At 35.0% G+C, this 27,200-nt stretch overlaps 1 protein-coding gene across 3 annotated transcripts in view; it reads left to right on the forward strand.

Moving 5' to 3' along the window:
• Positions 1-15,163, forward strand: part of LOC132040943 (uncharacterized) — a 52,012-nt gene extending 36,849 nt beyond the window's left edge. Inside the window, exons 2-5 of one of the 3 annotated variants that reach the window (XM_059431633.1) lie at positions 10,752-11,025; positions 12,773-12,875; positions 14,581-14,742; positions 14,840-15,163. In XM_059431633.1, the coding sequence (XP_059287616.1) occupies positions 10,754-11,025; positions 12,773-12,875; positions 14,581-14,742; positions 14,840-15,007 (705 nt within the window). In that variant the 5' untranslated portion in view covers positions 10,752-10,753 and the 3' untranslated portion in view covers positions 15,008-15,163. Of the gene's footprint in view, positions 1-10,695; positions 11,026-12,772; positions 12,876-14,580; positions 14,743-14,839 lie in introns of those variants that run through there. The other 2 variants (XM_059431632.1, XM_059431634.1) reach the window with 2 other exon arrangements.
• The last annotated feature ends 12,037 nt before the right edge of the window (positions 15,164-27,200 follow it).

The raw sequence follows: 27,200 nt of genomic DNA on the forward strand, positions 1-27,200 counted from the left end.
ATGCCATAACATTAGTCAAATGTTTGACAATAATTCTATCAATCAGAATCGAAAAATAAACGTGCAATGTGAAATAACAAGTCAATAAGATTTTAAAGCAAATATTTTTAAAATGGAAAATATAACCCAAATTCAAAATCCAAAAGAAAAAAAGAATTAACATAATACTTGTTATATCCCGCATTTTGCACGTTCGTATATTTCAAGGAAGTCGTGACAAAGTTAAGGGAATAACTATCTTCCAAAGTTATTTTAATGTACAAGTTGGTTATATTAATGTTGTTTATGAACATTACTAGTATGGAATTACCGAGAAAGGTTAAGGGCAAAAAGGGAAATTCGCAAAATGGTTCATGGAATATTGTGGAAGCCTAGGGCAAATGGTAATTTCATAAGTATTCAAGAGAATTCTTGAAATTTCCATGCTGGCCGCGTGGCATACGCATGCCCACATTGTTTGGGGACTAAAGTGTACAAAGAAGACACTTGGTCTTCTTTGACTATGTTAGAAAAGTTCAAGAAAATGAAGAAGAAAACTCTAGAATTTTGGGGAGAAAAGATAAGGTCATGTGATTAAATTCTTATATTTGAGGGGCTTAATAATAAATAAGTCTCATAAGATGACTTATTAAGTCATCTTATTCATGGCATCTCTAGAAATTTCATAAAAGAGAAAAAAAAAGAAGAAGGAAAAAAGGGCCTATTCGCCATGGTAAGAAAATGAACCATGGGAAATCTTGTCCCAAAAATTGTTTTCTTATGCATTTCCACTAATTCAGCGGTCTCTACAACGTGGTATAATTATTTCGGAAGATAAGTCGTTCGTTTCGTCGATTTAACACGAGCCAAGTGAGAAGTTGGGGAGAAAAAGGTATGATTCAATCCCTCTTTATATGTTGTAAAGGTCTTGTTGATGTTGTAGAATGTAGAAAGGAGCAACCTTGGTGAAAATATGGAAGTTGCACTTGAATGTATATATATATATGTATGTAGCCGTGTGGTGTTCAGAATGGGGAAATAACAATTTCAATTTATTACGTTAATTGTGTCATAATGGCCTTTTGAATGCAAATGGAAGAATTTTAGTTCAAGTTAGTATGCAAAATTGGTTGTTGAGTTGTTGTTGGAAAGTATGTGATTTTGTTATAAATTATGTAATTGAGGAAACGGTTGTAAGACGAAATGATGATGGTTGTAGGTGAAATTGGAAGAAAAAAATGTGTCATGGACGCTTATGTTGAAAATCGAGGTTTCCTGATGAATTATGATTTTGGTGGAATTCTTGTATATTTTGCAAATATTTTGTATAATGATATGGAATATTTCCTGATTGTGTTGGAATGATTTTGATTAGTAAATGAATATAGAAATGTTGGTATTAGTCAGAATTGTGAAGTTAGAACGCAAGTTGTCGCCTAATGTAGAAAAGAAGACTATTTACGTTATAGTGTGTTTTGTCAGGACGATTATTGATGTTGTTGGTATTGTTGTGTTGTTGTTGTTGATATTCCGGGGCCGAGTTAAATTCTTGGGATGTCCAATTTATAGGGGAAATCTTCGCCTAAATTTCGGTAGATAAGGTGTTAATTTGGCATTGGATCTGACAAGTGCTTATGGCTAATGGTTAATACTTAATGACGTTATTGTAGATTGCGAGAAATCGAGAATCAAGTTTGGATTAGCTTAGGAAGCGGCTAAGGTATGTAAGGCTTACTCCTTCCTTGGCATGTCTTAGATGTAATTAAGGTATGACATGATTTGTACTTGGGTAACTCCGTTCTTACGTTCGAATGTGTATATGATTTTTCGTTTGCTTCATGACGTAGCATTCTTTATACGGTTCTTAAGTCTTATGTATGCTTGGATTCCAAACATTGCGTAAAGAACTTTGTTCCTAACGAATCCTATGTCTATAAATGTCCGTAACTCTTAAAAGGAATCGGATTACTTTGATATACTTATGATAACTAATATGTTTCCGAGTACCGTCCGAAAGATTTTTGATATAACTATTGTCCCAATTTTCAAATGACGATTCGTTTATGATTACTTCATTGAGTCTCTGAAACGATTTATGTGCATATGGTTTGTCACTACTCCGCTCGTGCACGCCCTCGCATCTTCCATGTAGAGTCCCGGGCGGGATTACGTATTCGTGCACATTCCCTCGCATTATTCACCGAGTCCCTCGTTGTAGGCCGGGCACGCTATACGTATATATATATGATAGGCGATGATGTGATGTGATGGGGATGGCGGCGGATGGCATACCGAGTCCACCGTTAGCGAGGCCGGACACGCTATTCACCGAGTCCCTCGCCGTAGGCCGGGGTACGTACGTATATATATATTTGCACGCACACATGATAATGATATGATTTTACTCACCGAGTCCCTCGCTCGGTGGGGCGGGGTACGTATATATATATGTACGATGATACGATGACAAGATTATGACATGATTTTACTTACCGATATATGCATACGTATGATAAAGGTTTTTAAAAGGCAAGCCTTATGATTTTCTCGTCTTACTCGCCGTGACCGCTTATTACATTTTATGCTTTACATACTCGCACATATTCCGTACCGACCCCCTTTCTTCGGCCGCGTTTCATGCCGCGTGGTACACCGCATTTAGTCAAGATTTTAGTAGGAGACATTCCAAATGATTGGCGAGCTCCGGATTTCTCGGACGAGCTGTTTAGTATTATGTTATGACGATTGTATATGTTAGAGACTTTGCGTACGTTGTCGCGGGTATAATATGTTATGTAATGGGCGCGCTATGTCGCCCGACGAGTTGTTACGCATTGTATTATAAGTTCTATATGTTTTTTTTTATATGTTATAGATTTTCATGGATTCGAAAAAAAGGAAAATGTATCTTATTTTTCCAAAAATTCTCGTTTTCGTATTTGTGTTATAATTTGAGAGTCGCCGTGATTGAGTATTATGTGAGTTAGCGGGTTCGCTCGGCCCTAAATAAGGGTCGGGTGCCCATCACGCCCTAACGGAAGTTAGGGTGTGACAAATTGGCATCGAGCGGTCGTCCGTCTGGGGGTTGTGCAAAGTCGTCAGTCCGGTGAGAGTCCCGTTTATGGTGCGAAGCGCGCCACATTTATAAACAAGAGGCTACGGGGCATTTAGGACGGTTACTCTTTCGACATCATAGATCGTGCCGTAGAGCCAAGTATAGGAAATGAGATTCCCGACACTAATCTTTGATTTCGCCGAGGAGGGTGTCGACGGAAAAAGCGACGATCGGGAAGCTAAAGCATGAAGGTAAGCGTTAAAAGACAAAAGATACATGTCGTGTAAGCATAGAAGTACGACTGGAATACGAATGAAAGATCAAAGGGGAAAGTAAATAAGAAAGTGTAACAAGTGCGGTTTGAGCGGGGCCTACAAGGTATGTTCACTAATTTTGTACTGTCAATGACGTTGGGAGCCCTGTGAGGCTGTGATTGATATGATACGCATGCATATATGTTGGCCCTGTGAGGCATGGTTGGTATTTTCTGTGTACAGGTTTTGAGATAGTAACAGATACAGAGGAAACTCTGCCGAAATTTTTCCAGAAATAAAGAAAGAGTGAGATTTAGGTTTGTGATATGTCTAGAAACGGGGTCGTGCCCATAGTAATAATTTTGACTAAGATACGAACGCAGCCGACCTCGGGAAAGAAATTAATTGCGGAATTGGGGATAACCATAATTAGAAGTTTGATATCGACACGGTGAAAAGAATTTGGAAAGGACTTGTAATCTTAAGAGGTGATTCAAGTCGGTAAATTTGATGAAAAGTTATTTAAGGTAATCGACCGAACGGATAAGCAGGGACGAATTATGACGCGCTTATAGTTAAAAGAGGCAATAGTGCGATTAAGACAAGAGCGCAGGGGAAAAGACTTGCAACGGGCATGAATGCACTAATAAAGCAACTGGTGAAAATAATAAGGATAAAGTGGGCTAAAAAAGGTAAAGGATTAACAAGTGTTATATTATCGGATTGATTACGAGCAGGATATAATATGAGTATAGCGAGGACTGTTATGGAAATAAGTAAAGCCTAATTAGAAAGTGGCTAAGGCTATGACGTGGTCTACGTAGCTAGAATATAAAAGTAGGTGTGAAACGGAAAAGTGGACTATAGAGCGAATAAGCGAGACTTGCATTCCGTAAGGGAAGCCTGGAATAAGGGTTATGTAACGTAGAAATGATAGTGAGCGTAAGAAAGGAAGGGGAATAAGAAAGAAATAAGAAGGGAGTGAGACAATGGTATAGTAACGGACCATGACACGCGTAATTAAGGATCCGGGTGTCGAAGTGACGGGATTGCGAGAGAGACTCGGTTGTAGAAAGGATGAGGAACAAGGTAAAATGAGAACAGAAATCCAAAGGCTGGTAACTGAGGATTTATAAATAACTGCGGTCGGGGTGTGTTCATCGCCATCGAGAATTTGGAAGTCCAGAACGAAAGGTAATCCTATCCACAGGTGAAAGGTGAATACCGAGGATCAAAGGAGGGGTAAAATAGTAATTATGCTATAAGAGCGCTTCGAAACCCATTAAGACTTTGACCTACTCTGGATCACGTGACGGAGGTCATGTGGTGAAGTGGACGCGATTATACCAGCGTTAAAGCATTGTAATTCATCGGAGTTCCAAAGTTAAGCGTGCTGAGGCGAGAGCAATTCTAGGATGGGTGACCCCCCGGAAAGTTTTCAGAAAGCTCTACAAAATTCAGATCCAAGGGGAAAATGAGGAGTTAGAGTGATTTAAGGACAAATTAAAAGTCCGAGGAGTGGGCAGGAACCCTAAAGGGTCGTGCAGAACGAGGCGAATTGGACCGATAAAGAGGAAAAGGGTACATCGCAGTTTTAGAATTAAGGCGAATTTGAAATAGTGTTAGGAGATATTTTGTAAGTAAGACAGTAGGGACTATATGTGTACATAGGTACGCACAGGGACTATATGTGTACATAGGTACGCACAGATATCCCGTACATGGTCGACCGTAAGATATATGTATTCGTAACTAACGTGTTGGCGGTATGTGGAAGGCATTAATTGGACGAGTAATGAGGTTCAAGTGGAAAAATATAGGAAGAGTACAAATGTTACAAGGCAAGTTGATATTATTTTTACTACAAGTTAAGCTTGGAAAGTGATAATATAACGATATTTGGAAAGGAAAGAAAGCGAGTAAATCATGGCAAGGAAATTAAAATGTCGGGATAAAAGTACTGCTTAATTGGGATTACAGATACGGATTTAGGGAAAAGTAGAATTGGGCGATAGTATAAGTACACCCCTAAAGGGGGGGAAGTGAGGGAGAGATATACAAGCGTAGGACGAAGACAATCGATGTTACAATGTCCTGGATACGAGTGATTGGGCCGCAGGTAAAGCCCTTTGCTGAGGCAAGCTAGGGAGACTGAAAAGCCAGCAGTAAAAGGATAGAAGTCAGGGAAATAATCGAGGTGGCGCTGAGAATTAGTTGTAAGTATCCGGAACAACATGATATTGAGGAAGGGAGACTTAGAGAGAGAATACGACAAAGGAAAGCAAGAGTAACTCGCGGAGACATCGTGAAAGGTAGTATGGCTATACGGGATCGAGGTGAAGGTGTAAGCAATAGAGTGGTCGCTAGCGGTAAAAAAAAAAAAAAAAAAAAAATTCCTAGAGTAGAAAGTAAGAAAAAGCAGAAAAAAGGGTATCACAAGATAGACTCCTAGCAAATGCGAACACGGGAGTAAGATGTGAAGTAGTACGAACCAGAGAAGGAATGATCATGACTAAGATTAAAAATACGGGTGTCGGGCGGTCGGAGTTACCTATGAATAATGATACACCGGAAGTGAGACCAAGTAAACGCGTAACGAGAAAAGTCTAGTCGGTAACAATAATACGGATAATGGTTTGAGATAAATTACCGAGGTGGAACTAATACTGAGAACGAACAGGACATGCTTATGGTCGAATCAAGAATGTGTCCCGACGCTAGTGGTAGGAGAAGAAAGGCAAAGATAAAGTGAAACATAAGGATTAATGAAGCTACGTTGAGACGGTTCTTAGAACAAGTTGACCCCCTTCGTACAATTGGGTAAAGATTGCAACATCACGTGCGACGGGAAAGTTGAGAGCGAGATCCGAGCAAAGGGATGATAGAAGAGTTCGGGGTAAAGATAAGGAAATGACATGAGACAATGTGTTAAAAATGTAACGAGATGAGTAAAGAAAGATCATAAGACGATTTAAGGCCAAAAAGAGAGAGTGAATTTATACGCCAACTTCTTTCAAAATTGTATCAGCCGATAATGGTTAAAGCAGGGAACGGCTATCAGTAGCTTAGAAACGGCAGAAGTCATAAAATGACAATCGATAGCGACACTTAAAATTTCGGATCGGCGAATGGATATGTTTGGAGATATCATCCGGGAGGAGCATAATCAGGTTCGACAAGAAGGAGGAGCTTAAACCGATATACACCGAACTTTAGTACGCCAGTTGTAAGACAAAAAGAAGGGTTGCGTGCTAAAAAATGTAGCCTCCGTTAAGACACCGTGGCAGGATAATAACGAAAAGGAAATGACTTGCGAACCTGAGGAGCAAATGAAAGAGAAACATGATTGGTAAATGAGATGGTATGTTATGGTGATAAAGAAACCCCCCCCCTCGAGATCCTTAAGACCCTATATGATTAATTGAACATTCGAGGACGAATGTTCTAAAGGGGGGAAGGATGTTATATCCCGCATTTTGCACGTTCAGATATTTCAAGGAAGTCGTGACAAAGTTAAGGGAATAACTATCTTCCAAAGTTATTTTAATGTACAAGTGGTTATGAATGTTGTTTATGAACATTACTAGCATGGAATTACGAGAAAGGTTAAGGGCAAAAAGGAAAAATTTGCAAAATGGTTCATGGTAATATTGTGGAAGCCTAGGGGCAAAATGGTAATTTCATAAGTATTCAAGAGAATTCTTGAAATTTCCATCGGCCGTGTGGCATAAGCATGTGCCCACATTGTTTGGGGACTAAAGTGTACAAAAGAAGACACTTGGTCTTCTTTGACTATGTTAGAAAGTTCAAGAAAAAGAAGAAGAAAACTCTAGAATTTTGGGGAGAAAAGATAAGGTCATGTGATTAAATTCTTATATTTGAGGGGCTTAATAATAAATAAGTCTCATAAGATGACTTATTAAGTCATCTTATTCATTGGCATCTCTAGAAATTTCATAAAGAGAAAAAAAAAAAAAGAGAGAAGGAAAAAGCCATGGGCCTATTCGGCCATGGTAAGAAGAAAATGAACCATGGGAAATCTTGTCCCAAAAATTGTTTTCTTTATGCATTCCCACTAATTCAAGGGTCCTCTACAACGTGGTGTAATTATTTCGGAAGATAAGTCATTCGTTTCGTCGATTTAACACTTGAGCCAAGTGAAGAAGTTGGGAGAAAAAGGTATGATTCAATCCCTCTTTATATGTTGTAAAGGTCTTGTTGATGTTGTAGAATGTAGAAAGGAGAAGACTTGGTGAAAATATGGAAGTTGCATGAATGTATATATATATATATGTATGTAGCCGTGTGGTGTTGTAATGGAGGGGAATGAACAATTTCAATTTATTACGTTAATTGTGTCGCAATGGCCTTTTGAATGCAAATGGAAGAATTTTAGTTCAAGTTAGTATGCAAAATTGGTTGTTGAGTTGTTGTTGGAAAGTGTGTGATTTTGTTATAAATTATGTAATTGAGGAAACGAAGTTGTAAGACGCAAATGGTGATGGTTGTAGGTGAAATTGGAAGAAAAAAATGTGTTGCGGACGTTTATGTTGAAATATGGAGGTTTCGGATGAATTATGATTTTGGTGGAATTCTTGTATAATGATATGGAATATTTCCGGATTGTGTTGGAATGATTTTGATTAGTAAATGAATATAGAAATGTTGGTATTAGCTTGGAATTGTGAAGTTAGAATGCAAGTTGTCGCCTAATGTAGAAAAGAAGACTATTTACGTTATAGTGTGTTTTGTGACGATTATTGATGTTATTGGTATTGTTGTGTTGTTGTTGTTGATATTCGGGCCGAGTTAAATTCTCGGGGATGTCCAATTTATAGGGGAAATGCTGCCGAAATTTCGGTAGATAAGGTGTTAATTTGGCATTGGATGCATAAGTGCTTATGGCTAATGGTTAATACTTAATGACGTTATTGTAGATTGTGAGAAATCGAGAATCAAGTTTGGATTAGCTTAGGAAGCGGCTAAGGTATGTAAGGCTTACTCCTTCCTTCTTTGGCATGTCTTAGATGTAATTAAGGTATGACATGATTTGTACTTGGGGTAACTCCGTTCTTACGTTCCGAATGTGCATATGATTTTCGTTTGCTTCATGACGTAGCATTCTTTATATGGTTCTTAAGTCTTATGTATGCTTGGATTCCAAACATTGCGTAAAGAACTTTGTTCCTAATGAATCCTATGTCTATAAATGTCCGTAACTCTCGAAAAAGGAATCGGATTACTTTGATATACTTATGATAACTAATATGTTTCCGAGTACCGTCCGAAAGATTTTTGATATAACTATTGTCCCAATTTTCAAATGACGATTCGTTTATGATTACTTCATTGAGTCTCTGAAACGATTTATGTGCATATGGTTTGTCACTACTCCGCTCGTGCATGCCTCAATGCATCTTCCACCGAGTCCCTCATTAGAGGGCCGGGTACGCTATATGTATATATATATGATATGATGATGTGATGTGATGGGGATGGCGGCCGGGATGGCATACCGAGTCCCGCTAGCGGGCCGGACACGCTATTCACCGAGTCCCCTCACTAGAGGGCCGGGTACGGTATGTATATATGTATATTTGCATGCACACATGATAATGATATGATTTTACTCACCGAGTCCCTCACTAGAGGGGCGGGTATCGTATATACATGTACGATGATATGATGACGCATTATGACATGATTTTACTTACCGATATATGCATACGTATGATAAAGGTTTTTAAAAGGCAAGTCTTATGATTTTCTGTACTTCTTATTTCAGCGTGACCCCGCTTATTACATTTTATACTTTACATACTCGGTACATATTAAAATACCGACCCCCTTTCTTCTGGGGCCGCGTTTCATGCCGCGGGTACACCGTATGAGCCGAAGATTTTAGTAGGAGACATTCGGCGGGATTGGCGAGCTCCGGTTTTCTCCGAGCGCCGCCGAGCGCGAGTATTATGTTATGACGAGTTGTATATGTTAGAGACTTTTTGTGGTGTTGTGGGTATAAGATATCGGTTATGTAAGCGGTTATGTCGGCCGACGAGTTGTTACGCATTGTATTATAAGTTCTATATGTTTTTTTTTATATGTTGATTTTTCATGGATTCGAAAAAGGGAAAAATGTATCTTATTTTTCAAAAAATTCTCGTTATGTATTTGTGTTATAATTTGAGAGTCAGCGTTATTGTGAGTATTATGTGAGTTAGCGGGTTCGCTCGGCCCTAAATAAGGGTCGGGTGCCCATCACGCCCTAACGGAAGTTAGGGTGTGACAATACTCTTATGTCAAATTCCTACGTTACATAAATAAGTTTCAACGTAACATAAGTAAAGACTCCTATAATTCAAAAGAAATGGAAAAGATAAGTCTATAACCTTATTCACAACGAAATTTTACTTTAATAACGTCACTTATTATATGTCAAGTTTGTTAATGACTTATTCTATCTAATATTAAGAGATGTAGTTTCAAAAATTAGAATATTAACACGGTTATGCTAGATGAATAAAATAAAAAAAATATGAGCAATTACATGGAAGCACAAAAAGTAAAGGTTGGGAATGAGAAGAAAGGAAATGAAATATAAATACTATAAAAAGAAAAATATATTTTAAAAAATAAAAATAATTAAAAAGTAAAAATAAAAAAGAAATTAAATAATAGAAATAAAAAATAAATTAGAAAAGAAAAGAAAAGAAATTAAAATAAAATAAATTAAATGATAGAAATAAAAAATAAATTAAAAAAGAAAAGAAATTAAAATAAAATTAAAAGAAATAAATGAAAAGGTAACCCTGTAATTACAGGGTGTAATTATACCCAATTCTCAGCCCCCCCTTGAGAATTGGAGAGTGTAATTACACCCTCTCAATTACAACCAATTCCCACTTAACTATGTAATTACTTGGTCAAACAAACAGGTCAAACTGTGCAATTACACCCAATTCCAATTACCTCATGGCTTTCCAAACAGGCCCTTAAAAACTACCCCCTCTATCCCACAATAAGTGTCACTTTAGTTTAAAAAACAATCACATAATAAGTGTCATCTTAGGAAATTTAAGACATAAATTGACTAATTTTTTTCCAAATTTAGCCTTAAATAAAAATGATAAGTTAAAGTAACATCCAAATGATGATTGAAAGAGCCACATAGTAATTTGATATTGTTAAATTTTCAATGTGAAAAGAATAACTATTTATTCATACTCTAACCAAGATGAAAAAATAAATTATTTTTATTATATATATGAGTAATTTAATAAATTTTATATTATATTATTGATTTGTTAATATGCGTGTTTCTTATTAAGATAATACTGTACCAAGGGAGTATTTTGAACTTATCCTCAAACTTCAGAGACCATTTTTGTCGTTTTTTCACATCTCTTCACAATATAGAAGTCCAAAAATCTGAAACCAGATAGAATTAATATCTACCACAAGAAAAATGGAGCTTTGGAAAATTCAGTACATATCCATTCTGTTACTTAGTTCTGTTTTAGTACTAATCATTTTTTGTGTGAGTGCTCAGATTTCACTTCCATCTAAGCAAGATGGATTCTGGTACGATAACAGAAAGGACAAAACAGAATCAATATTAATCGAGGCTTTCTTTGATCCAGTTTGTCCTGACAGTAGAGATTCATGGCCCCCACTTAAACGAGCTGTCCAACTCTATGGTTCTCGTGTCTCTCTCGTTGTTCATCCATTCCCTTTACCGTATGCTCCCGTTTCAACCCACTTTTTCATTCTATAGTTTGAGATCTGATTATGGGTTGATATATACTCCATCAGTTTTAATTTATTTGTCTGATTTTGACTTGATACAGAGTTTAAAAAAAGTAATTAAAGTAAAGAAGACTTTTGAATCTTATTGTCTTAAACTAAAACTAAAGATATATAGAATGTACTAAAATGCTCGTTAATTTTATAGTCTTAAATATGTCATGTGGAAATTTGGAGTTACTCACTCTGTCTCAAATTATCTGTCGCTTTTTTTTTTTTTACTTACCACGTAAGAAAATACTAACTCCTAGATAAAAATAGGTGATTTGATTAAATTGCCCTTAAATTAAATAGGTATTGGGATTTGATCACATAGCACTTAATAGAAGCAAATCTGGAAAAATAAGGTTAATTCTTTCTTGATTTGATAAGTGGACATTTTTTTGACTCAAAAAAAAGGCTAAGTGGACACCTTTTTGATCCGGAGAGAGTATTAATTAGGAGTGATATTTGACTAACTTTACCCTTATTTATGTCTAAATTATAATCTCTCTCCATTAAATGATTACTCTATTTATGTGTCATCTCCATTAATGGCAGAACCCCACTTTGTGTGATTATACTGGGTATGTTGTTGTTGTTGTTGTTGTTGTTGTTGTTGTTATTGCTCCATTAATGACAGAATTAAAATGGGAGAAAAAATAATTAATTGTGCCTTGAACTTCTAAAACGACAAATAATTTGAGACAACTAATTTTAGTAACCACGGCTATTTTGAGACGGATAGAGTAAAGAGTTGCCGAAAAAGGAAAGATATATTCTTGTTTAAACGGGCTAAAAAGAAAAGTAAGACAAACAAATTGAAACAGAGTGAGTATTATCTATAGTATTAACCTGAAGTTCTTATAGTAACTACTCATAAATCTCAAATCTTGGATCCTCCATATAGAGGCTAAGTTGTAAAGTATAGAGACAAATCCTGGATTTAAAGTTTGTGAGTTCCTATAATGACATCAAATTAATTAACAACAATAATTGAGTTCACACTCAAATATTCATAGATATTTACTAGATTTGAGTTTGGGTAAAAACTAGTGAGTTCACGTGAACCCATAGATTATAAGCTAGCTCTGCCCTGGTAAACAGTCCATAAAAAATAGGATTAGTAACCTGAAAAGTCAGGCAAGTTCTCCTACAACAGGTATAAGTTAAATTACACTAATAGGGGCAATGGTTATTTATATTGTCAGTACAGATCAGTTAAATCCTATTGTATAGGTTTCTTATTTAACTTCTATGTACGGACTGTGTGGAGAGTCTTTATACTGTTACATCATCTTAACATATAACTACAGGTAATCATCCATAAAAATGAGAACTAATAACATGAAAAGTTGGAACGGTTACCTGTTACAACATGTTAAAATACTAGCTAGAATCATTTGTCCGATTAATATAACTATAGGACCTCACAAGCAATGCTTATTGGCTAAGTTAACAGGGGAGTTAGTTCTTTTAGTTTTCCTAAAAGTACATCTTTGCTGCTGTTAGCTGAAATAATGACACATTTCACAAGATTGAAGTACCTATTGCTGTTTTTTGATTGCTTTTACTTCTATTTCTGGGAGCCAGATTGTTGGTATGTGTAGGAAATGACAATATCATTTGGTCTTCCAGTTCAGCATTAATTTGTGGAGTAATAGACATGAGGATGATTTGTTTTACTTGTTATAATATGCAGTTACCATGACAATGCATTTATCACCTCGCGCGCGTTGCACATTATCAATAAGTTGAATACTTCTGCCACATACAGATTACTGGAGTCTTTCTTTGATCACCAGGTAACAATTTTTTTCTGGTGCAGAATCTATAAATGTCAAATAGCAGTAAAATTACTCATTAGTTTTTTTAACGAAAACAATATGCAACTCTCCAATTTTTAGTGCCTTGTGCCACTTTAAGTGTGATCGTTTAATTTCTACAGCTTGAAGCTTGAGCATGTTCTCTATTATGGAATTAGTATTCATGAAATTGGTGTTAATAGGATCTGCAATATATATCGTATAATCACATGACTGAATTTTTTGGGAAAGATCTTACTTACATACTTCCTCTGATTTTCTATACTATCTTGAGAATGTCATATGCAATTGAAAAAACTTAACGAAAGTTTACAAACCTAACAATAGGTAACCTTCAAATACTGGTCTCATGGAGCTTAAATTGATTTTAAGCAATTGCAGCAATCTATTTTGTTCACCATTCATCTCATAATGGCGTTAGAGGTTATTGTTCTCTGTCGTTTTAAGTGGCCTTTAATTGTTTAACTGTTCTCTGAGAGCGGGACTAAAATACAAGTTTTCAGCCATGGAATCATTCACTGTTACTTGCTTCAGGATAGGCTGCCTACCTTACAATTTACACCCCTTTGGGTGCGGCGAGATGCTTAATGCACCAGGCTGCCCTTTTTTAGTCTGTATAAGAATCTAATCGAACACCTCAAATATGAAATTGCAATGCCTAAAATTTCTCTGATACTGATGAGCTACAAGAAGGCTACTGATTGTTCATTATTAATGGGCAAAACTAGAACTATGGAAAAGCATGAGTAATGTTTTTTTTTTTTTTTTTTTTTTTTTTTTTAAATAATCAAACTCGTACTCCATTGATCATTGATGAGCAAAAATATACAGCCTGAGTTTGGCATTCCAAACTTAGTACATGATCATTGAGATGGGATTTGAGCTAAAGCTAAAAGTCCTAATCTATCCTAACCAAAAAATGAATAAGAGCTCCTGTTTCAAGGAGGTTCATATACAATTATGTGGTTTTAAAGGTAGGAAGATTCCACCTATCCATATTTACTAGGCCTTTGACCTACCTTGGAAGAACAGAGGAGGAGTTGAAGACATGGTCTTCATTTAACTCATGGCTCATGGAAGCAAACTTATCAGTTGGTCTGTTGGCTTCCCTGAAACAATGGTTGATGTGGAAACAGCTTCTGTATCTCTAGCACTTGGTAGTTAATCCTCCATGGGGGTCTCCACTCTCCTTTTATATACTTAGTAAGTCGTAAGGAGTCTGTTTCCCCCATTACCATCTGAAAACCATCCCTGGCACACCAATTTAGTCCATAAAGCACTGCCATACTGCCATTGCTTCAGCAAGATTACTGGTGCCAGGGCCAATTTTGATGGAGTATGCAAAAAGAATTTTGCCTTGACTGTCCCACACCACACCCTCTCCTCCACATTGCCCTTGTAGATAGCATCAGAATTTATCCTAACTTGAGGGAGGAGTGGTTTCATCCAAGTGATGACAGATTGACAGTGATTGTGTGTTGGTTTAGTCTGGCCTCACTTGCTTGACACAAGCTCTCCCACTTGTTGCCGGTACTTGCTCTCCGAAATTGGTTTTTTGTTACCTGCAAAATATTGAAAGGATGAGTTGGTACTTATCAGATTTTATGCCGAAAAGTTCCTCTTGCAAATTATGGTACTAACATATATACTTAGTCTTGGTTTTAATTGTGCCTGGTTGAAACAGGATGAGTTTTATAACAAAGCAACTTTCAACTTGCCCAAAGCATCTGTTGTGGATAAAGTTGCAAAATTTACATCCAATGCAATTGGGCATTCGAATTACACTGCGGTAAAGGATGGATTTACCGACCCCAAAACCGATCAAGCGACAAGATTTTCCTTCAAGGTAGGTACATTAATTAGCTCAATTACCCTGAACATTGTGTGTACATCTTTTTCACCTATACTGAAACTTGCATTTGTGTATATATACTTTTTTGCAGTATGGCTGTGTGAAAGGCGTATATGGGGCGCCTTTTTTCTTTGTAAACGGGTTTCCTCTGCCTGGTGCTGGCTCACCATTGGACTACAAAGCATGGAGAAATATTCTTGATCCATTGATTTCTCCAGCAGGACAACTGAAGACTGACGCTTTGCATTTCTTCTTGTGAATCACTGTATTTGTACTCTCATCACCTGATGGCTGAGCTAGAGAGACAAACTTTTCGCTTATATTTACATATAATGACATAATTTATTGCTTCTATATCTTATAGTTATAGAAAATGAAAATACTAATCTGATGGTAAAAGTTTTTTTCTGTCTAATCGATCAAGTATAAATGCTTTGGAACGACAAATGATTGTGGAGTATGAATAATCCGTCGTCTATGCAGTAGATAAGACAGACCTTATTACTTATAATATAAGAAGGATTTAAATTGTATGCACTGACTACACAAATTAGTATAATTTAACTAGTTGCAGCAGGTTATTTACAATATACACTGACTATGCAAATTATATATGTTCGGAAGAAACAAGCAATAATCAAATTGCTGATGCAAAATAAAGAAAAACCAAGTCATAAACTTCCACACTATTTGAACCAAGAGAAGACAATAAACACTAGCACAAATGGAAAATTGTTACCAACAATAAAATAGCAAAACAAGCAAAAATAAATCGAATGGAAGAGACATCAAATTTACGTGGTAAAACCCTTCAAGGAAGATAAGACATATTCGGGACCTCCGGCCCACAAAAGCTCCACTATAATCAACAAGAGTTACAACAATGTTCCTAAATTTTGCATAACACATAAAAGATAGCTAAAACTAGCGAAGAAAGGAGCGAAACCGAGACATCGTATCTAAAAAACTGTATGGCTTTCGATCTCCACCGTTGAAATCGAAGGATTGTTCAAATTTCAGCACGATCAACGGTTAACGAATCAGGAAATAAAAATGTAGCAGAAAATGATGAAAATCATCTCTCACGTTTTCTCTCTCTATAAGCTATAAATTGACTCTTGTGTTGTGAAAATAATACCTAAATTGATATTATATATAGAGGAAATTTTGAGCAAAATTGGCCTGGTCCAAATTGGATTGGATTTTATTAATCCAAGAAAGGGAAAAGAAAAACAAAATATAGTTACCGCTGAGAGAGGCAGGAAACTCACACTAACATAAGAGTGTAACTCCATTTTGCATAAAGCTAGACATTGAGGCCTATATAGCTTTGTAGATGGATTGTTCTACTAGGGAATAAAACAAATTAAGAGATCATTTCAGCCAAAGATGAGGAACAAAGTCAACCATGTAGAATTATAGGTAGGGGAATAAACTGTCAAGTCCTTATTATCTTTCACTAAATGTTGTAAGTAGCCCCTCAATGCTCAATAGAGAGTGTAGGTCTTACTAACTTACCAAACTTATTTACGTTCTCCACAATAATAGACATATTGACTTGCCCATTTATTAAGTCAACCCCCCCCCCCCTAGCTTTTGACATCCCTAATTGATATATAGTTTTGTTTTGACGCAATGATGTGCCATGGATTCAATAAAGTGCTGCACCAAATTGTTGAATAGTTTGGGTTTGGGACAAAATTCAATCTCGGCTATTGAGAAGGATTTGAGCATCTGATCAATGGTAATTCCACTAGTCAGAAGCACATCCTTTGAATTAAATTTGTCTGTGTTTGGTGAGCTCATTGTTGACCTCATGCCTAAATTCTGCTAGTTTGTTCACAGTAACACCCAATTTACATGGAAAGTTTCAGCATAGAGTCATGATCAGCTCCTACTAAGTTCTCAAAATTTGTCAGGCTATTGTGATTAATCTTGTGTTAGTGTCCCATGTCGGTGTAGCATGGAGCAATGTACTCCCGTATATGATCTTGGGCAATGATAACCTCATTAATTTACTTTTGAACTAGCTAGGCTAAATTAAAGCAGAACTCATCCTAATTTCTTGGTTTACTCGATGTTGGCCCTTCGGATTATATTATCCACACTTCAATTAGCAAGCCTGGGCGTATGGAGGTGGGGATATGTGATGGGGACTTGGTCTTCATATATGATTTTGGGCATTCCAATTGAGTTAGCGCAAGATACATATCATTGTATCAGAGTCAGACCCATCCTAATTCATTACGGGGTGGGGTTAGTATCCCACGTCGGTGTGGGATGCAGCTATGTGCTTCGATACCAGTGATCTTAACAAGCATTGGAGCAAGAACCACTAAACAGTGGATGGCTTTATACATAAGATTAGATTTTCTGTTGTGCATGGTTCATCAAGCTATGGTAATACTGATTTTCTGTTTTCTTTAATTTTGTCATTAATCAATCATTTGGAGCTAAAAAGAAAAGTAATATCCAATGATCAAATTAAATATTTCCTCATTCTATGGTGCAGGTTTAAAGGTGCCTGCAGATTGGGCGTATCACTTGTAACAAATTAGAATCAGAGAATGTGCCCTTCAAAAGACAATAATGTAGCTGGAACTCAATGGAGTCTTGTCAATTGTACCTTGACTTATTACACATCATAGATTGTTAGCTAGCGTTTGACCATAGATTTAGTTGAAACTTGAAAAAATGAGTTTTTGAAGTTCTGTTAAAAAATAGTTTTTGGAACTTGAAAATGTGTTTGGACATGAATTTTACTTGGAAACATTTGATGTTTTGTGAGTGGAAGTGAAAACTGATCAAACTTCATGAACAAATGATGTTTTCAATTTTTTTTTTTTTTTGAAAATCTATATCCAAAATCTATGGGCATACAATACAGGAGCTTAAACTTTTGCGTTCAATCAAATTTGTCTTGTCGATCCATCTCACAACTTTTTTATACAAAATAATTGCGCTAATAAATCTTGTTGGATTTGATTTTTTCAATTTTTGGGGAGCATACTTGACAGGAGATGGACATACATGCAGTGGAGAGGTCCACCACTGCTAGAAAGAACGGATCAAAGAGAGGTGGGTCAATCACTTTGGTTGGATAGTTTGATTATTTTTATTTGATGTGTTTAGTTTAAGTTCTATTTGTGCTTTTTCAATTTAGATCTCTTCCATGGTCTACTGGACTATATTATTCTGCCTTGGAATATTTTGTTAAAGTGGCAAACAAGATCATTATTGAAGTTAAAATTGAAAAATAGTAATTTGAAGGCATAATACATAAATAGGCTTTCAAACTTGATCTCAGTTGACAAGTATGCCCTCCAACTTTTTGATGTATACAAGTAGGCAGCTCAACTTGTGTAAAGTTAAACACGTAAACACAAATGCTGATGTGGCATATAAAATTTGGAGCTGTCTAGATGATCATTTTGTAAGTTAGAGTGTTCAACTAACAAAGTGGAGACAAGTTGAGGTGCCTACTTGTGCACACTCAAAGTTGGAGGGCACTTTTGCTTAATAAATTTGAGGACACACTATGTATTATGCCTAATTTGAAGCTGGAGTTGTGTTAGACATGAACTTTTATCACTTAACAAAAGAAATATGTCAAAGTTATAAATTTATGAGTGGAAACGGCTGTAATACTCCTAAAATTAGTATTTTAAATATTGAACTTCAGCATTTACAAATAAAAACCAGCAATTTAAATTTCTAGAACGAAATTATCTCAATTAAATATTCCTCTCCATTAATTTCTAGCACCATTAAAGTCTAAATCTTCATTCTTCGTCTCCTATGTTATCTATCTCTAATATTCAAACAATGCCAATGCTCCAACATGAAACACTATTTCGTCCTTAATGAGTGTTAGAAAAATCATATTTTCTACGGAAAACTAAAAACACTATTTATCTTTAGGGCCAAGACTTGATTACATGGGGTCAATTATGTCTAATAAGAGTTAGAAAAATCAAAGGGGTAATGGGTTGGGCCGTATCGATTTTGGGTCGGGTTGGGTTATTTTAGTGGGTAAAAAATTATTTGCGGGGAAAATAATTTTATCTCAAAAATAAGGGTATAATTATATATATAATATAAGGATATAACGTTCCTATATGATGGATTGTAATTTGGCCCTTTTCCGTATTTTCTATTTAATATCTCAAAAATAAAAGGAACATTTCTAACGTTCCTATTGACTTTAATACAAGACTTGATTCAATTCTATTAGACTTAATGGCAGAATTCATGTTGAATGAATTTGACATTTTCAAACGGTATTATTATATTTAATTTGGTCATTGATGAGACTTTATGGCATATAATTTCATATATATATATATATATATATTCGGATATATATTCTCTTGTAGTCTTTGGATTTTTTATATATATATATATATATATATATATAATATATATATAGTGTTTTAATTCCTCTTCTTATCAAGAATTTCTTCCTGCAAGTTTTGCGATCAAGTATTTTCCGTAAGATTTCCAACAATTTTAAGGATATTTCTCGCTCTATTCTTACGGAAAATTGATAGAGAATAATTTAGTGTAATATGTCTAAGTTTCAGGTATGCTTCTGCTAGTATATAACTATTAAACGTACTCTATAATGGGTAGATGAACTTTGACGCTCTTTACCTTTCCTTTTAAAGTGATGCCCCAGTTAGTTTTAGATTAGTTTTTATCTGTGATGAATTTATGTTGTTATAATATTATTTTAGGTAGCTCAAATAATGTCCAAGTCATTTGAATATTGAGAAAAGACATGTTTTTTTTGAACTTAAAGAAACTCACTTTAGCAACTAAACTTAAGTTGTATTTATTTACCCCCTTAACAAGAGTTAATTAAATACCCCCTTAACGACCTGGAGGATGAGATCTTGGTGTTGTTCACCACCGGTGAAATGATTGGTCTCATTAAATATTTTTTTAATTATTTTTATTTATTTAATTTTTCTCTTTCTTCTTCATCCCTTCTCCTTCTAACCCCCAACCCCCGCTCCCTCTCCTTCTTCCCCCAAGCTATCTTCTTCTTTCTTCAACAACATTCACGTATGAGCAACACCCAACACCCGATCAATCAACACCAAATTGAAATACATTCATTTCTTCAACACAATCCCAAACCAAAAAAAAAAAAAAGGAAAAACTAATTGTATAAAATTAACAAAACTCCACCCATTCCCTAATTCATAGACAATTCATCACTAACCCACCCTATTCTTCTTCCATGGATTAAATGTTGGAGAGAAATAAATTAATAAATTAAGACTATAAATATTATAAGCCGTCAAAGAATACCACGAAATAAAGTATACCAAGAATTCTTCATTTTTTTGGTATGCCCCCATCCCTCCGCCCCCACTACCCTCCTCTCCTTCTCCTTATCCCCATAAATCTCCTTATTCCCCACAACAATTCAAGTGAGTTTTTTGCTTTGTGTGCTTTTTACCGAAGATATGAAGCTTCAAAGGATGAAATTGTAACAAAAAGTGGAGAAATAAGTGATTTAGATAAGTGGGTATTGTTTAAATTGGGTTTGAACAACAAGCATATCTAGAAAAGAATATCTACTCTCTTCAATTTATCGTTTAAAGCATTCTCTCTTCAATTTATCTAGAAAAAGAAAGGAAAAAAAATAAAAGAAGAAGAAAGAATGATTGAGAGCAGAGAAGCAAGAGGATAGAAAAGAAAGGGAAAAGAATAAGAAAGAAAAGAATAAGAGAGAAAAGAAAAAGTTAATTTAAAATGGAAAATAAAATATAAAGAAAATCTTAATATATCATCCAATTAGAAGATCTGTTGATGTTTTAGTATTTTTTTTTTTTCCCACGCGCTTTTGTACACTTTTTTGCCACGTCACCCGTTAAGGGGGTATTTAATTAATTATTGTTAGGTGGGGTAGTTTAGTTCAAATAATGTCCGGGGCCAAAACATCATTTGAATATTTGTAGATAATTTATATTTGAGTTGGTAAGATGAGTGCAGATAAATATATAATAATATTTGGTAAGATGAGTGCAGATAAATATATAATAATATACATCTATTTGATGATTTTTAAAAAGTTGGCTTGGAATTGATATTATATTAATGGATTAATTACGGTGCAAGAATTTGCAGACCTATTTTATGAGATCTCTGTTTGAAGTTTATTTATAAGTTGTGTTCTTTGTACATTGAAGAGTTTTTGGTAAATTTAAATTAGGCTTTAAAATTATCTTCTTTGTATGATTTGGATGAAGAAATGTTGGAATTATGACAAATTTCTTTTTCTTGAGATATTTTTGTGGAAATTTTACTTTGGTCTTTGAATATGGCATTGAATGTGGCAATAACGGATTTGTTTTTATGAGAATGATGCTTGACAAAGTCAACTTAATGTGTCAAATGATATGGCAGTGATCAGATTCCGCAAAACTAATAAACGAGTTTTTGATGGAAATAATGATTATTTCGTGCTGTAAAAATTAAGCTATCATTTTCAAAATGTAGAAGACGATTCAGAGAATGATAATCCCGCTAAGCAAAAATATATTTGATGAAGCGGATGATACAATTATTGTGGTCATTTGTCAAGCGAATCTTGTGGGCAAGACATTGAATGTTAGATGACTTTGGTGCTACTAAGCTTCTTTGTGCTAACAAAATAAATTTGTGTAACCCAAGTTGAAGAAGAAGAATGATCTATTTATGTTGGTGATTCAAAAACTACCCAAGTTCTTGAAAAGAGAAAGTTCTTCTTAAACTCGTATTTGAAAAAAAAAAATGGAGTGAAGGTTATTTGATTATGATAAAGATGGGCAATAGATATTGTAATCATAGTTCATTTGTGCCTAATATTTTTTTAAAATAATTGAAAAAAATATTAGCATTGATACTTACTTTTCTCATAGTGTTCTCTTAAAATATTTTGTTGATGATGTCATAGGATGAGTAAATTTACATGATTATTTGAGTCAAGTTCTATTATTAGCTTGTCATTTATAAAATGAAATGTCTTATGAGAAATTAGAAATACTTCTTATGAGTTATGAAAATTTAATTCCCCTATCTTAAAATTTTGAAAATGTGGGGGTTACACTCTCTTACTAAATTTATGTTGAGACAATTCTTTTTAAAAGTGATAAAATTTTACATGGTCTTGTTGTTCGAAATGATTTTGAAAATGAGAATTTGTGGAGAAGAAAAAGTACAAGGATAGAAAAATATTTTGGTGAAGATTTTTATACTTCTCTTGTTGACAATGATCCTAAAATATATTATGGTGTTATTTCTTCTCTTGGTGTATTATTTTGGAGAGAATCAACTCATGATAATGTGTTATGATGAATTAATATTTGTTGTACTAGAGAGGGTACAATAATGCTAAGTGGATCTCAAAAGCCATCAGCGATTATGTGTTTACCAATTGTGGGGGTATAATAATATGAAAATCAACCAAGTAGACCATAATGAAATCTGAGTTTATGATTTGGAGTTGGCTAGTAATGAGGCTAAGATACTTTTTACTGAGTATTGAGGTTGGATAAAACCAATGTGTCCATATGTTATGGTTGCCAAACAGCGTCAGTTGTAATGAATAAATAAATTTTTTAATGGCAATAAAACATATCCGTTTGAGACATAAAGTGATAAAACAACGTTGTTGTGAGATGAAATTATTTTCCTGAAGTATGATGTCTGAGGTGAATTTAGCCGATTCACAAGACTAAAAAAAACATCGTGTGGAATGGGATTTTTGTCAATTTGAGAAGATCATCAATGATGGTAACCCAACCTATATGATTGGAGATCCCATGAATTAGGTTCATACGGGCAATAACAATTCATTAGTTGATCAAACGTGCACTATTAAATTATGTCGCTTCCTATGGTGTGTGAATATAGTGCAATACTGCAAGGCAAAGTGAGGCTGAGTTAAACTCTTAATCCAATTCATATCCTTTATAGGCGGTGTATTGCTCTGCAGAATACACTTGATGATTGGACATATATGAGTGTGGGGTGGTGCCGCTCCTATGAAATTGTGACAGATTTCTAGAGCACTTATGAATACTAGGACCCGCGCATGGCCTCTTAGCGCAAAACCACGATAACGACAAAGATTGTACAAGTATAATGTGATAGAATAAGACTCTAGTTTTACAAAAGAATTTTTGATTCATAGAAGTTCTAAACTTCACCCATTATTTTGTAAGTTTAATCTTGTTTTATTTAGGTCTGGTTCATAGTCTACGAGACATCATATTCGACGCATTGTACTCATATGTGGAAATCGAGCAAAACTTTTTATTTTTTTAATTATTTTTGAGATATATGGGGATTGTTAGAAAAATCATATTATCTATTTAATATCTCAAAAATAAAAGGAACATTTCTAATGTTCCTATTGACTATTGACTTTAATACAAAGACTTGGTTCTATTTTATTAACCTTAATGGCAGAATTCATGTGGGATGAATTTGACATTTTCAAATGGTATTATTATATTTAATTTGGTCATTGATGACATTTTATGGCATATAATTTAATTTCATATGAGAAATGAAAGTCTTTCCTTTAATTTGTACTATAAATATGTATATATTTTCAGATGTGTTCCTCTAGGTATTTTTCTAGATGAGAGAAAAACAAATAAAGTAGAACTTTCCTCTTCTCATTTCTCTTGTAAGTGCTGGGCTTTTTTGTCTTTTAGTTAATTTTTGTTAGATTTTGGCTCCTAGTTTTGTACTAAAAGAGCTTGGTTAATCCCGGGAATACATCTATACCGAGTGAAATATCTTTAAGAATAGTGTCTTAATTGTCATGCCTCAAGCTTTCAAAAATTTCCTCCAAGGTTCGTGATCAAGTATTTTCCGACAAAGTTCGTGATCAAGTATTTTCCGTAAGTTTTCCAACAATTAGAGCCTCTAATTTAAATCCTGAAAATAAAATAAATCCTGATAGGATACGTTTTCAATGTGCATATTTTGAATATCACATAGTTAAAAAAAAATTTCCAGAAAAAGAAATACTACCAAAATGGAAAAAACGAGAAACTGAATGATTGAGTTTTACTTTTTAGTGCCAAACTTCTTCCAGAAGGAATAAAGGTTTATGATATTATAGAAAGAAAACGACGAAGAGAAGACTAAAAAGAGAAAAGATATAAAGAGTTTAAGAAAAGTTGTAGTTAACAACTAATAATTTGATTAAAAAAAAGATACTAGTGGCAAGGACATGGTATAATAATTGACTATTTGACTTCCATAGACCATACGAGCTTTTGCGCTGATTGATCAAAAGTTTCACACACTTTCGCGTCTAAGGCTTATAATTAGGGCTGGACATAAATATCGAAAATTGAAAAATTGAATCGAAACTTCAACAAATCGAACCGAACCGAACTAGTTTGGTTCGGTGTTTGGTGTCCATCGTCAAAAAACCGAAACCGAAATAGCCAAACCGAAGTTTGATAAAACCGAACCGAAAAACCGAACGCGCACTGAAATTTAATACATTACCCAAAAAAAAAAATAGTTCAGGCCCATTAAGTTTAAAGAAAAAAACCCAATTGTAATAAGTCCTCTTTTGCATTTGTATCCCTAATTTTCCACTTCAATTGAAAAAAATCAAATATCCTTAACAAAGAAAGGTAACTAGGATGTCTCTTTAGGATTAATGTATGTCCTTTATGTGTTTTCTTAATTATTCTTACGGTATGTATATAACACCTAGTAATCCTATGTCATGATTATAGTTTTCTGTTCTTGTGTATCCTATTTGTTTGATTTTGATTTCAATTTATTAGTTTTATGTTTTATTGCTTTTGAGAATATGAATTAGTGTCAAAGGAATCGCTTCTAATATTATATTAAAAAAATCGAATTGAAAAAACCGAACCGAACTTTAAAAAACCAAAACCGAAAGAACCGAACCGAACTAGTTTGATTTGGTATTTGGTGTCCACCTTCAAAAAATCGAACCCAAAATAATCAAACCGAACCAAAAAATCGAACGCCCACCCCTACTTATAATTACAGTTGGCGGAAGTTGTTGATCTTAAGCATGAATAATTATTGGAACTATCAATAAAGTTTAATCGGTCATATCTTACTTATCGTCCTTTTTCTATAGAATGAACGTACACTTGCTAATGGTTATTAGAAAAAAAAATTTAAAAAAAAAAGTAGAAGACTAAGCAGAATGTACTCCCTCTAGATAAAAAAGAATGTCCACTTAACTTTTTTTTTTTTTTTGTCAAATAGAATGTTCACTTAGCAAATCAAAAAAAAAATTACCTTTTTTTTTTTTTGCAGATTTATCCCTATTAAGTGATATGATCAAATCTCAATACCTATTTAATTAAGGACAATTTAGTCAAATCACCTATTTTTTTCTAGAAGTTTAATATTTTTTTAAGGGGTATGCAAATGGTTAAGTGAATACTTTTTTTGATCCAGAGGGAGTATTATTTAAGCACAAGAAAAATGGAACAAACTTAGAGCCTGTATGGATGGGCATATATTTTTAGTAATTTGGCCAAACAGGCTCTAAGTTTGTTCTATTTTTCTTGTGCTTAAATAATACTTCCTCTGGATCAAAAAAAGTATTCACTTAGCCAAATTACTAAAAATATATGTCCCAAATTACTTGTTCATTTACAAAATCAAGATAAAATTAGTCAAATCTTTCCCATCTTGCCTTTAGTATTAAATGTTCTTGAAAATAGTCAATATTGATTAGAATATATTTATTGGAGAGATATAGGGAAGCATAACAAGAACTTATACATACAGAAAAGCAAGGCGTCGCCCCAAAGCTATCACACATATATATATATACATATCGCAGTCACAACTTTCCGCAGATAATAGCACACATAAGCCGGCAAGGCAATCATAACATGCAATATCCCAAAACATATATACATCTGCAAGCCGATAAGCTGCCACGGCGAGTGGGACCGCCCAAAACATAAATCATGCGGACACAACCAGGCAAGTACTATTCACAACCCACACATATGTCTACTAGGACCTCTAAGAGTAGCAACGACGAATATGACGGGACGGGGCCCCGCCGTGCCCCGGATGACATATATATATAACGAAAGTGTCCGTACTAAAATATAGGCTCGGGACGAGGGAGCACTCCAAGACAGCGAATAGATATCCTAAGCCGGCGGATCACCAAAGCGAGCGTCTATACCTACGGCGAAACGCCAATAAAAAAAAAGAAAGAGAGGTCGATGCGGAATATGTGCGAGCATGTTTGAATTACGGAACGGGATCATCGAAATAAGGAGTATAGAAAATTAGTACAACAACGAGGAAAACCATAAGGCTTGCCTGCCGAAACATGATCACGCGTGTCAATATCATACCCTAGCCCATTGTGGGACCAGTGGACATAAGTAAATAATCATCATGTACATATGCAGATATAACGTGTCCCGCCCTCTAGTGAGGGACTCGGTGAATAGAATCATCACATGCCCCCGTCGCCGCCATCTCCGTATCATCATATCATCATGTCATCATATCATCATATACATATACATATATAACGTGTCCCGACCCTCTAGTGAGGGACTCGGTGAATAACGCAATGGGGTTGTGCACGAATACGAGTCCCGGCTCGGGACTCGGTGAAAGAAGTAGTAACGGCGAGCACGAGCAAGAGTAGTGAGAAACCATATGCATATATAAATCATCCTTTAAGACTCTATAGATAAGTAGACAAATCAACGCTCAAGTATCAAACGATAGTCATGTTAAATCCGTTCTAAATGCCATTAGGACTACGTTAAAGAGAATCTCGGGGATCGTAGACATGTATCAACCTAATCCGAGCCCGCCCATGAAAGTTACGGGCATTATTCGTCACATAATCTTCTACGAACGTATCGAACCAATCCGAGACCGCTTAAGAAAGTTAGGGACATTATTCATTATAGAACCCTTTAGAATAGGGATATCTTTATACATCACTAACACCGTCCAATCATACAAAAGACTCAAGAAGCGGCTCGACCATATTAAGGAGGCTAATATCAAGAAGTGAATAAGAATCGTAAACATGCTCTAACTTATGAATAGTTACCCGAGGCTCGTATCTTATCTCACTTACATCTAAGACATGCCAAAAGAAAGAAGGGATAGGCTTTACATACCTTGTCCGCTTCCTAAGTTAATCCGAACTTAAGTCTCGGGCTTCCCAAGATCTACAACAACGTCATTAGATACCAAACATTAGCTATAGGTACTTAGGAATTCGATCCTAAGCTAGCACTTCATTTATAGAAATTCGGGCAGCATTTCCTTTATAAATTCAACAAACCCCGAGAATTCAACTCGGCCAAATTATCAACAACAATACCAACAACCATATTAACAACATTAACAATTAATTCAAAGCGCATTCTAACTTCCAATTTTCAATCACCAACAAA

Source organism: Lycium ferocissimum, chromosome 12 (assembly GCF_029784015.1).
Source record: "Lycium ferocissimum isolate CSIRO_LF1 chromosome 12, AGI_CSIRO_Lferr_CH_V1, whole genome shotgun sequence".
NCBI classification, from domain to species: domain Eukaryota; kingdom Viridiplantae; phylum Streptophyta; class Magnoliopsida; order Solanales; family Solanaceae; genus Lycium; species Lycium ferocissimum.